Below are 13277 nucleotides of genomic sequence, written 5' to 3' on the forward strand. Positions count from 1 at the left end.
GTACCATCCAATTCGAACATTGCTAATGCGACCAACGCTGACTGCGATGCTTCACGTCTATGTGCGATTGATCTTCTTAACGAGGTAATCCAACTTTCACCTACAATGGAAGATGAATTCTTTTCAGACTTAGAATATTTTATGTTTTCTACAAACAATAACACTGACTGGAGAAGTGTGGCTCAGGGGTTAGAGGCAGCAGACCCAGAAGCTGAGATCGGTCCTGGACCAGGGTTCAATTCCCCACCTCGGCGGGGTCTTGGGCTAAAAATTCCACGGACTCGATAATTCTCGCCCCGGTGCCTCCTCGACTCACGGGTTCACACTCTGCGACTCTGGGCAATAGCTTGCTTAATCTCCACAACGGCCCCTCGCGGCGGGATGCCTGACTTTCACCTTGTGGATACCCTGCTATCTCACAGGGGAATACCAGGAAGGGTTCCCTAAGCAAGCGCCGGGAAACCCACTGCGGGTAGCTGTGCGCTATATAAGCTCAACTACATTTACATTTACATTTACTCACTGACTTTTCATTTGGCACGCAGTGTTCTGAGAGACTCTGAATTCGACCTTCATTTTTTCAAAACAAGTTTCTAACTTTGGGACTCTATTTTTTCTATGATCAAACTTTTGTTTTTCCAAATCTGTATTTTTTTCATTTTTTGGCACAAAGTAATATGCTTAAATTAGAACTATTCATAGAGAACTAGAATTCTTTGATAACTTCCAAGAGACAATATTTGACCTTGTCCATAATCAAACAGTTTATTTAATCTGCCATGGAATGGTCTCAACTTTTTCTTCTGTAATTAACCCCTTCCATGCGGGGCATATTCCCCCGCTGTGCTGGGGGCGGTGGGGGCGCGCACAGCGCCCCGGTGCTCATGACGAGCTCTGCTCGTCATGAGGCACGGCGCTCTGGTGTTCGTGACGAGCTGAGCTCGTCATGACCACACCCGTTCCCGTGGAGCGCTCAGCACAGCAGGGGAATTATCCCCACATGTGAGCGTTCCACGGCTCATGACAATCACCGGAGTACCGTGCCTCATGATGAGCTGAGCTCGTCATGAGCATGGAATGGGTTAATAGCCATTTCATAAATGTATTTTCGTGATTCATTCGGATAGCATTTTCAAATGTCTTCTATGTGCTTTGAATGAAATATTGCTTTAAATGCATACAGCACATATGCTTTTCATGTACAACCAGTACCAATGCATTTTTATGTATTTTGGGTGGGTTTTAACACATCATGTTTAGATATGTTTTTATGTGCTTAGGACTTAGTAATGTCGTACATAAGAAAGTGGAGTGGGTGTTGTGTGGCGTTTTAAGTTCAGAGTAAATTTTCCCTATTCATGCCCTTATATAGGTACAATTCACATTTCCCTAATATCGGCATAGAAATAAATCCCTTATTTAGGCATAGCCCATGCTACCCAAATACAGGCATGGCTACTTCCACCCGTACCAAACGTCACAACGATTTCTTGGAAAACCAGCTTAAGCAGTCAGGGACTTCCCCTTGTTTGAATATTGATTTCTCCAAGAACTCAGTCAGTTTTACAATGAACAACTATTCCCAAGGGGTTCATTATGATGTTCTTTACGTCAAACTATGGCATTCCTAAACACCTTTAAGGTATAAATATACCTTCACTTGCTACAGCAAACTACAGTGGTTCTGAGCAGTTCGATGACCTACTTGTCCGACGCAGCTTGCTACAGCAAGTGCCGAAGGAAGCCGACTCTCCAACTGACACACTGATCAAGAGGCTGCCCTTTTCCTACCGAGAATCCAGCTCCAGTGTTTCCAAGCTCCCATTGCAGGGTGTTGGGAAATCAAGTCCCGAGGCATCCTTCATTCTACCTAAGGTATGGAACTGATTAGAACCTAGAGAAACCTTTGGTAGATTCTTGGCAAAAACAACTAAACCTATTCTACACAATACTTACTTCTTCCCTCGTACTAGACTTAGGTTAGGTACATTGGGGTAGGCGTATTTTAGAAGCACCAGTTGAGTATATTTAGTCAATGTATTTATGTATGTATTTTTATATGGCTTAGAAAGCATACAATGCTCTGACAGTATTATTTTATGATACTATTCTAGCTGGACGCATTATACTTTGCAGTCTGTATAACGATTGTAGCAGTTCACCTCTCTTGCATGAGAAAGAAGACTGTTCAATAAACCCTTTTATTGAAAATGCCCGTCTCTCTATCTCTCTGCAACTCTATAGAAACGAAGCATGTACGATTGACTGAGTGAAATACTCATCTATTGTTTCCGCGACTCTGAGAGATATATTTCTTATTCTTGGGAAACAAAGTTGTCATGTTTATGCGGTTGTCAGAAACTAATCCCTTCTTGTGTATTTGAGAACGTTTCTAGTGACCTCTGAGTTAGCTGGCACACACACAATTAAGTTTAGTATATTCAAGAAAGACCTAGTAGACTTCAGTCCCACGTCAAATCTATAGGATATATTATTCCAATGCACAGAGCCTATTGGCAATATAGGAACTACACTACAGTTCCTTTCAGTCAAATTTATAATAACTATGCCAGCCATTGAAAGCTCTGTGCTGTCCATTATTCAGTGATCAAAAAGAGGTAGGCTTTTTAGGTTTTAATAACACTAGTTAGGATACAATTTACATCACTAACATGACACCAGACGGCCTCTGACAGAATGATGATATCGTAGGAAATCACATTTAATGGTATGAGACCTGGATCAGAGAAAAGCCCCAAAAGTCATCTAACACTGTAGCATCATGTGAAACTTAGTGACAGAAATGGGTGACCTTTGTGCACTGTAACCAGTTTTACCTTTGTTAACACTTCACTATCGGCTAAGATTTTACTGTACAATTGAACGTCAAGAAGAATGTGTTTCAGAACACTACACAGCTTTCATGCAGTTTTTTAAAATATATATTTTGCAGAAACTTGTCTCCAAATACCTCCAAATGCCATGATATCTGCACAGTAGACGTATCCATTTCCTTCTGGGCTTTGTTTATGCTGGACAGAAGATGTCTCATTTCATTCACCAACAGAGAACACGTAATACATACAACATTACTTTATATAAGCACCAGTTACATTACACAAGTACACATTCATTTTTAGGTCAAACCTAGACAATGAGACATGTATATACTTTGTGAGCTTAGAGGCTGCCTATTGCTTTTTATTTGTTTCTTCGAATGTCTTTCAAAAGGCTTGCTTGCAAGTGGTTAATCTTCCCCTATTGCGCCAACATCACCCAAAGGTATTGGAGTGCTTTACATTAGCACTAGTTACTTATTTTGTGCATTTATATAGCGCCAACACCGCCTGAAGGTATTGGAGCGCTTTACATTAGTACTAATTAATTTTTTGGGGAGGTTTTATATAGCTCAAACACCACCAGTTTTTGGTGGACTTTACATTGGCACTCGTGATTTGACACAAGGACACATTCATTTTTGTAGGCACAGTGAGATTAAGTGATTTGCCCACGATATTAGGCTGACGTTGAAACTCAAACCCAGTTTCTTAGCTCCATCGTTATTTTATTAGTGTTATGCCATGAAATGTGCTGAATACACATAAAGCTTCAGGCACCCGCATTAATTGTTCATGTTACAGAAGGAGAACTAATTGCAAATCAAATACACCCATTAATTGATATTTTTATTGCTATGTTTTTGTGAATTTGATTGGTTTGTGATACTGGGGTGTAGTGCTGCTCTGGCTCATTAATGCCCATACAATGTCCTCGTACATTTTCTCATTCTCTCACTTTTCACACCCGGATGGGCTCGAGTTTGGTTTAAGTTACCAGTCGAGGAAAAGGATTGTCATCCATAAGATGTTTCCCATGAGCAATCAAAGCTCCTCTGACTAGGAGTCAGTCTCAATCTCTGGAGCATCAGAAGAACTTCATGAGTCAGGAATTTCTTCAGTTTGTGTTCATGGCAAGTACAGCATGATGTTTACAAAATAAGATGTTTGCAGCCTGAAAGGTACAACTTGGTTAATACCGTAAGATCTCTGAGGTTCTGCGAGGTGTAGTACAGGGTTTCCAACTAGTGAGCTCTGCAACTCTGCCAGGTGTCATTTGCTAGTAACATGAATGTTTCTACAGCCGTGTCAGGTGTTGTATGTTAGTGATACCCTGAGACTACCACAGCACAGATATTCAGAATGGAGATTATACTACCTTGGATATATTTAGACCTAACAGTAGGCTCTTAGTACTACAAACTCACTGCTGCCCCAACATGGACCAGAGAGCTCAGAACGCCCAGTATTTGCAACTCAAGCTAATAACATATAGCCTTTATAGCCTAAGATCAGTGAAGCCCTGTTAGGAGCTGTATTTTATGAATGCCCTGACACCTCTCTGCACTCTGACAGCTATGATGAAATATTAATATTCTGATATATCTAGAGGCTGGGCACACCCTGAGATTTACAAATGCCTGCTAGTTACAGAGATATTCAGACGAGACTCTACAGCTATAGTGAGGGGTGTATACTATGAGTTCTACACAACTCATAAAGGTACTGTTTGGGGATATACCCTGAGAATGATACAGTTGTGCTTACACTGCAATGTGTCTGCACCCATGCCATGCACTGGGAATGTGACACTGGCCTCTGCAGTTTAGCCTATAGCAGTTGGGTGATGAAGAGGTGTTGAACTATCAATCTGTTTTGACACTAATCATTTAAGAGAATGGGGTGCAATCCTCACTATGAGACACATCACAGATGACACGTTTCAATGGCACACATAATCCTTCTTTTAATGAGGATATTTTACATGCAAGGAGACTGAAAACACGTAAACCTGGAGCAAATCGAGCACAAGTGGGCTCTAGGAAAAGCGATTTCCACTAATACTGCAGCACAAAGCACAACTAATTCTGCTGTGTTGACCCCTACCTATAGTTATACCTTTTCTTAGCTGTTGTTGGTTCCCTTAGTTAAGACTTTGCTGAGCTTACAGTTGCTTGCATGAACCAGGAAAGCCTCACTGTCCAGTGCTTCAAAGGGCAGGGTTCAGGCTGACAGGTGTGAGTACTTCAGGTAACCTCAGAGAACAGACTTCTAGGAGTTTGCTGGCCTGCTGAGCACCATCAAGCCACCAGAAATCACTGAAACGATGCTCCAATCAGGGCCGGCTCCAGGCTCATGGTGGCCCTGTGCAGGGAGCGTAGGTGGGGGCCCCGGAAGAGGGGGTCCGGATGGGGCGGAGCTCAGGAAGGTGTTTCATAATTAAAGCATCTCTTTAGAATACATGCTGCTTTAGGAAGACCACCTTATTCATTTCGTCTTCCGTCTTTAGGGGATTTCTTTCTTAGCATTTTTGCTTTTGGTTTAAATGAAGTATACATAGATAAATATGTTGGCTCTAGCAACAGCAAGTGCACAGTATGCCATGTTATATGTATTTTTATATAGCTAGGGCAACTAGTAGCTGAAGGCAGGGTGTGTGAGAAAAGGCTTCTGGCTTATGTTTATATGCCAAATTAGAGGAAATAGTGAATTGTGATTGCTGGATTGTTAGCCGACCTATGTATGTGTTTGTTTTACTTGGCTGGACTGTTGGCCCCAAGCCCATCCCATTAATTCAACACCTGTCCCACTACCGTCCCACCATTGCACAGGCGCCACCAGATGAGTTTTCAGTGTTAAAGGCGGTATTCAATAATACGTTGATCCTATAATCTATAAAATTGTAGAGTGCTGCTAGGAAAGCATTTCGCCTTCATGCCTAAGAAAGACATTTCACAATTGCCGTTCTCCTTTTGTAGAGGTACTTTGCCACAAGAGACACCTTTGTTGTTAATTGAGGCACACCACATTAAAAGTGAGACTGGCATGAAAGGCATATGATTATGATTACCTTTGACTTTATTCGCGCAAATAACCACTCCACGCATCAGTTAGCGTAAAAGGCCATTTATTAGGACAGGCATGACGTTCAACAATAAACATAACCTCGTTAACTTGAACAATCCCCCCAACATCCTGCCATTCACTCCATCATCCACTCACGTGTTCCACCAGCCACTCCCAATTCACACCATGACCTCTTTGCATCTCATTCACTTTCCCCTTTCACTTTCCAACTCCTCCGTCATCTCCATCCATCACACTCCCGTCTACCACTCCCCCCATCCTGCACCTGTAACCCCCTCCCTGAAAGGGTGATTCTGCCCGTCATGGACTTCCCACCCCTCCCAGTTCCCGTCAGCACCCCTATCCCGCCATCCTGTCCTAAACTGGCACGTTGCCTAACATGACAACTTCCACAAAAACGCCCACGGCACCCCTTTTTAATGTAGGGTGGGTGGGTGGTACAATTCACTTCTCTCCCTGAGGCACCGGGGACAGAAAGAGGAAGTCCTTCCCCTTCCTGTCCCCTTAAATCCGCCTCCTAACCCCTCCCACCCCTGACCTAAACCCCCTAACTACTTCCTGCCTGTCCTGCTATCGCGCGAACTCCCCGGGGAAAAGACTGGTCTGCCGACCTGCTTTCCCCCGGGGGCCGCATCGCGCAAATAACCACTCCACGCATCAGTTAGCGTAAAAGGCCATTTATTAGGACAGGCATGACGTTCAACAATAAACATAACCTCGTTAACTTGAACAATCCCCCCAACATCCTGCCATTCACTCCATCATCCACTCACGTGTTCCACCAGCCACTCCCAATTCACACCATGACCTCTTTGCATCTCATTCACTTTCCCCTTTCACTTTCCAACTCCTCCGTCATCTCCATCCATCACACTCCCGTCTACCACTCCCCCCATCCTGCACCTGTAACCCCCTCCCTGAAAGGGTGATTCTGCCCGTCATGGACTTCCCACCCCTCCCAGTTCCCGCCACCCAGGGAACCCCCGGAGGGCGGTTACCTGCCCCACCACACGTGCACCTTTCGAACTCATACTCTCGGGCACCAGATAGATTCATTCCACAAATGGCTAATCAAGTCGCGCAACTCCATTAGGTAGAAGGCATTCCCCATGTGAGAAAGGTGCACGCCGTCGTCCCGGAAAAGAAGTGGCTGCTCCAGCTGAAGCCCGACATGAGCCAGCACGTGGATCCCTTTATCTGCACAAAAGAGTCTCATAGCCCTGTTCAGTTTCCTGCGTGCCCGTTCGACTGCCGCAGGCTTGAGCGCACCCCTCCAGATCCGTCGTGGAACAAACTCGGTCCACACAATACAGGCGCCAGCCAGATTGCGTTTCATCGCATCCAAATCCCTCTGCATCAAATGCAAAAGTGACACCCCCGACTGCTTCACTAAGTCATTCTCCCCCAAATGGATGATGAGCATGTCCGGGCAGCCCAGCTGCGCCACTTTCTTTGTGAGCCATGGTAGCAATTCTCCCCAGCGCATTCCGCTCTTACCCCACCATTGAACTTCATGATGGCTGCTCCTCAGGCCCAGGTTACGGCCGTACACCCGCCTGGCAGCATACTTCTCCCCCCAGTGCACGAAAGAGTGCCCAACGACCCAGGTGACCGTCTTGGCCCCCGGCCCACGAACACAACCTACGAAGAGAAAGAGATTAGTACCTCAGCAGCACAAGAGAAACAACAACAAAAAACAGTGCAGCCGGCCAAGCAGCACGCCCCACCCTCTATTTACGCACATAGCGCTCGCAGCAACGCGACCTCCACCGACCAATCCTCCGGATCTCCTCCCATGACCAACCCAAACCCGCCGCAGCCGTGGCCGCCCCGATTCGAAACGAGTGCGTGCCAAAACGCGCCGGGTCCCTGCCCAACTTCCGCAAAGCCATCCGCAAAACCGCCAACAACTGAGAGGACGTCAATCGCTTTCGCGACACATGCACAAAAATCTCCCCTTCCAAGTTCCGTACTCGACCACAAAATGCCAACCACTCACGCACCGGGCACACACCCTCATACCCGCTCTCCGACAACCACACCCATTTGCCCCGACCCAACTGGTCTGTCTTTGAACGTCCCAACCATATACCCAAACGAACCCCATCCACACGCACGTCCGCAAACACTCGGCCCGGCGCCCCCCGCGACCCCAGCAACTCTGACACCCGAAATGCACCAAAAAACATCCAAATCATGCATAAACGAAAGAGCGCCACCTCTTCCCCGTCATAACAACAGAAATGCAACTCCCTCAAAACCTGCACCAATAAATCAAACGTGACCGCCTCCCGTGGCAATTCCCCCCCACCCATCTCCGCCCTCACCCGACCCCAACCTTTTAACATTCGGCTCAGCAGATCCGCCCTAGCCGGATCAAAACCCAAATACACCATGCTGTAGAAAGATACGCCCGCCAACTTGCCAGCAATCGTCGTCTGCGACAGCCCTTTATCCATGCAATCCAACACAAAGCGCACCACCCCCCGCTCACACTCTTCCTTGGACAATCGTCCCACTCCCAGCTCTCCCCCCACCAAGGACCCAAACTCAGCCCACGCCAACCTGTACGCCCGCCTAGTGGACCCCGCTATCGACCTCTCAACCAACCCAACCACTCCCACTCCCCCCAGGCCCAGATACCCTCCGGCACCTTGGTCTTGCAAGCTTCCGCTCCCGGCGCCAGCTCCCTGAAGCGCTGCCACTGCGAACGAGATAACGCATCCGCAATTTCGTTACTCACTCCAGGCACATGTTGCGCGCGGAACAGCACATTGTAACGCAGACACAGCAGCATGAAACTTCGCAGCAAGCGCAGCACCCGCAGGTCCCTTGCCTTTTGATTGTTCACCAAGTCCACCACAGTCATGTTGTCCACATGAAACAACACTGACCTGTTCCTGAACTCCGGGCCCCACACCAGCAAAGCAACCAACAAGGGGAAGAACTCCAAAAACGCAATGCTCCTGCCCTGCCGCAGCCAATGAGCCGGCCACTGCTCTGCACACCAGCGGCCGTCCCAGAAAATTCCGAAACCGGCAGCACCCGCCGCGTCAGAGTAGAGCTGAATCTGCCACACCATCCGGTCACGCGCAAAATCCAAGGACACACCATTGAAGTCCTCCAGGAAAACCAGCCACACTCGCAAGTCCGACCGGACCCCCAGCGTGATCCTGATCCTGTGATGCGGGAGGGCCGCCCCCGACATGGCCACGCCGAGCCGCCTGCAAAACGTCCTTCCTGCCCTCACCACCCGGCACGCAAAGGTCAACAACCCCAACAGTCGCTGCACAGACCTCAACTCCAGCTTCTGAACCTCGATCGCACTCCTCAAAGCCTCCTGCATCTCCCCCACCTTCCGTACCGGGAGCCGCGCCTGCCAAGCCACCGAATCCAACTCAATCCCGAGAAAAGTCAGGCAACAACTAGGCCCTTCAGTCTTCTCCGGTGCCAAAGGCACCCCAAAATCCTGTGTTAACAACTGAAACTGCCGCAAGGCCGCGCCACAAGCGCCAGAGTGACCCGCGCCCACAAACAGAAAGTCATCCAAATAGTGAGACACCAGCCGGTGTCCACTGCGGTCCACAAAGGCCCACTGCAAAAAGGAGCTGAAAGTCTCGAAAAGCGCGCAGGAAATCGCACAACCCATCGGGAGAACCATGTCCACGAAGATGGACCCGTCAAACTGCATACCCAACAGTGAAAAATCCGCGGGGTGAATGGGGAGGAGGCGAAAGGCCGACTTGATGTCACATTTGGCCAACTCCGCCCCCTTCCCACAGGACCTTACCAAGCCTATGGCATCATCCACCGACGCATACAGTACTCTTGAGTCCTCTTCAGCAATGAAATCATTCACCGACCCTCCCTCAGGCCAAGACAAGTGATGAATCAATCGAAACTCGCCAGGTTCTTTCTTGGGCACCACTCCAAGAGGTGAGACAATGAGATCCGACATCGGCCAATCCGCAAAAGGACCTGCAATCCTGCCCTCCGAAACCTCCTTCTCCAATTTACGAGCCACTACCTCCGGCAACTCCTTGGCTGACCGCAAGTTCTCAGCCCAACGTCTCTCCCTCGGCCCCTGATAACCAATCCGAAAACCTTCCATGAAGCCCCAGTATAAACGCAGCGCCGCTTCCTTATCAGGGTACCGGGAGAGCCATGGACACATGGCCTCCAACCTAACCGGAGTATGGGCCCTTCGGCCCAGGCTGACCCCTACCCTTGGCAAGCTTCCACTGCTCTGACGGCGAAGCCAACGTGAGGCACTGTGTAACTGCATGCCGCCCCCCGCACTTTGAACACTCATGCTTGAACTTACAGGAGGGGCGGTTGCAGAAACCCTTATTAAAACCCCAACAGGCCCCTGAAGACACTGGCTTGTACTGTTGTCCTGCAGCCCCGGACCACACTGCCTGGTTTCCCGAACCTCCTGAACTCCCTTGGCTACCCGCCCCAGACTGGGCGGGGCGCGACTGAAAAGACCGATAAGTCACCGGAAGACCGCTAGCCGTATGAGTGGAAGCCGCCGCCTGCGTCGAAGACATCCATTGAATCCAAAGCTCCTGGTCCACCTCCCCCCATGGCTTGTCCGGATTGACGCTGATCCTGGCCCTAAACTCCTCGTCGTAGCTCAGCCAAGCAAAACCCCCGAAATGCAGCTGCGCCTTCCTAATCACGTCCATATACTTGAACAGAGCAATCGCCCGGTCACCATGCTTCTCGCAATATATACTCGCGTAAATCAAGAAAGCCGACGTCCAATTCTCCATCGTAACCGGCACCCTCGGCCGCCTGGTCAACTCCCATTCCTCCTCCTTAGACCCTTCCTTCGCCTGAATCTCCCTATGTAGCAGTTTAAAAACATCCACATACTCATGCCTCCAAATTTTCCCTCTCGTTTTCTCTGACAGATGCGATCCCAGGGGCACGGCCAAACCCATATAAGGCAACTTCTTGGGGAGCTTCCCCACTCCATCATCTTTGCCCCCCAAATCCTCCACCTTGTCGGTTTGTGCACTGGCCGTCGTGACCTGCTTCCCCCCGGCAGCCGCCACCGGCTCCTCCCCAACATAGGCCCCCGTCCTCACAGACCCATCCCCCACCCCCACCGACCGGCAGGGTTTCTTCCTCCCTCCTTTCCCCCCATCAGTCCATGCGTTCCACCAAGAGCCCTCACCTGATAAGGTTGCAGGAGCGTCCGTCTCCCGTCGCCGTGCGTCCGCCGGCTTCATGGTCCCCTTGGTGGCCCGACTGGCGCCATCTCGTGCCTCATGGGAAACACCTACCGTGGCGGATGCCACCTTAGCCCTGTCCACACACTCCGACTCGCGCAACTCACCCTCTTCCAACTCATCCTCCTCATCCCCATAGTCCAACCACTCATCCTGAACATCCAGCGGCACCACTTCCGTCACCACTCTCTTGGCACCCTTCCCTTTCACACCAGGCATAAACTCGCATTCCAGCATCGATGGTGCCCGCTCCCTCGATGGAGGGCAGGCCGCCGCGGACCCCCCTGCTGCTTCGTCCCGGCGTTTGGAGGCCGTTTTGCGCCCCGCCGGCCCACCCCGGCCTCTGCCAGCTGACCCCGCTGGCTTGTCTCCCCCCCCCCCGAGCCGTATGCGCTCGGGGAGGCCCCGGTGCCAACAGGTCTCTGATCCGTCAAGGCAGTCCCTGAACCTTCCACCCAGACCCACTGCCCGCGCTGCCCGGGGGATCCCCTGCCTCCACCTCCAGACGCCCCCCTGCCACGCGCAGGCGCCAGGACCCCATCGCCCTTGAGCGCCCCACCCGCCTTCGCCTCACTGACCTCCTGCAAACGCTGCCACTCCTGCTCATACTCGGCAATGATGCGCCGCTGATCGCGGGCCCTCTCCTCCTCGGACATGTGCACCCACCTGTCATAGATGGACGACCGACCAGGCACCCCCAGGCCTCCCCCCCCGGGCACGGGTGCCGCAGCACCCTTTGCCCCAGTCTGCTGCTGCGCCTTCAACGGGCCTTTGCCCTTGGAACCCTGCTGTTTGACAACCCCCTTACGGCCCCCCGAAAGGTCGACCGGCTGATCCAGGACGGAGAACTCCTCCTCCCCCCCAGACTCCTCACCAGACAGCGTGAGTGCGAAATCCTCACCAGCCGCCACCTCCCACTCACCCAGGTCCTCCCCCCCGCTACCCTCACTACTCTCATCGTACCCCACCAGCTGGCCCACACTCCCCGACCCCCCGGCACGGGACGCCAGCGGAGTCCCGTCCGCCCCGCCCGCCCCACCAGGAACCGCATCCTTGGCCTCGATCTTGGCCGGGAGGCTCAGATGCCGTCCCCCTTTCTTGGGTGCCTCCTGCTGTTTCTTGCCCTTAGATCTCCTAGGCGCGCCCCCCCGAGCCCCAGCGGGCTCGTCCAGGCATGCAGCGACAACCGCAGCCACCCCCGCCGACGCTGACCGGGGCGTGCGGGTCATTCCGACCCAAGCCTGTTCCAAGACACCAGGCTGGAGGAGGTCTGTCCTCCCCGCCCGGCCAAGCACGAGCAGGGCAGCCCTCACCGCCTCCGCATCAGGCGTTGCCATGCTTCAGCTATAGTTTACAGACCTTCCTCGAGATGAGTGAGGTTCGGCACCCTAAATTCCAGCCCGTCCGCGAGATGCGTGAGGTTTGGCACCCCGCGAGATGCGTGAGCTTTCGCCCCGCCGCGCACCGCACCGAGATAACAAGGGGTCACGCTCCGCAAATCAACTAAAATGGCAAGCCACCTAACTAAACTCAACTCAACCTGCCTAACACGTCGCTCTGGGGCACCAGAAGACGACCTAAGCAGTAACTCACACACCGCCTACCTAAGAGCTCCCTACAATTCACTTCTCTCCCTGAGGCACCGGGGACAGAAAGAGGAAGTCCTTCCCCTTCCTGTCCCCTTAAATCCGCCTCCTAACCCCTCCCACCCCTGACCTAAACCCCCTAACTACTTCCTGCCTGTCCTGCTATCGCGCGAACTCCCCGGGGAAAAGACTGGTCTGCCGACCTGCTTTCCCCCGGGGGCCGCATTCCCCGTGTGATTTCAAAAGGTCGTACTTGGGCCTCATGAGTCGGCCGGGCGGGCCTGCCATGCCATGACGCGAAATTGGGCAAAGGGCTGCCTAGTAGTTAGTTTACAAGCAGCACGTCGAGCACCACCACACTCGTGCTTGTACATAAATTAAGTAAGTGCCACAAATGTCAAAAACAAATAATCCAGTCCAGACAATGAAATATAATCAATGAAATGAATCTTTCAGTACATGACGTTTGTACATAACATGATCATTCTGCCCTTACCCGCCAGGTCACAGGACAGGTGCGCAGCGTACAC

General features: G+C 51.0%; 2 protein-coding genes across 2 annotated transcripts in view; one reads left to right on the top strand and one right to left on the bottom strand.

Moving 5' to 3' along the window:
- The window catches only part of LOC144752846 (butyrophilin subfamily 1 member A1-like), a 977044-nt gene that overhangs the window by 30030 nt on the left and 933737 nt on the right, over positions 1 to 13277 (top strand). The gene's annotated exons all lie outside the window — the stretch shown is intronic.
- LOC144753950 (uncharacterized) lies at positions 6586 to 11447 on the bottom strand. Its single transcript, XM_078641474.1, has 2 exons — positions 11107 to 11447; positions 6586 to 7565 (listed from the first exon to the last, which is right to left on the bottom strand). Exons 1-2 carry the CDS (start codon positions 11396 to 11398, stop codon positions 6952 to 6954), a joined length of 906 nt encoding a protein of 301 aa, XP_078497600.1. The 5' UTR covers positions 11399 to 11447; the 3' UTR covers positions 6586 to 6951.

Source organism: Lissotriton helveticus, chromosome 5_1 (genome assembly GCF_964261635.1).
Source record: "Lissotriton helveticus chromosome 5_1, aLisHel1.1, whole genome shotgun sequence".
Taxonomy (NCBI): domain Eukaryota; kingdom Metazoa; phylum Chordata; class Amphibia; order Caudata; family Salamandridae; genus Lissotriton; species Lissotriton helveticus.

What these genes read in the sequence shown, in the direction of transcription:
- LOC144753950 (XM_078641474.1), bottom strand. Translation starts at nt 11,398, where the DNA reads ATGCTGGAATGCGAGTTTATGCCTGGTGTGAAAGGGAAGGGTGCCAAG. An exon ending in CGCTCCTGCAACCTTATCAG is followed by an intron (nt 7,566 to 11,106) that starts GTGAGGGCTCTT and finishes TTCTCTTCGTAG; the next exon opens with GTTGTGTTCGTGGGCCGGGG.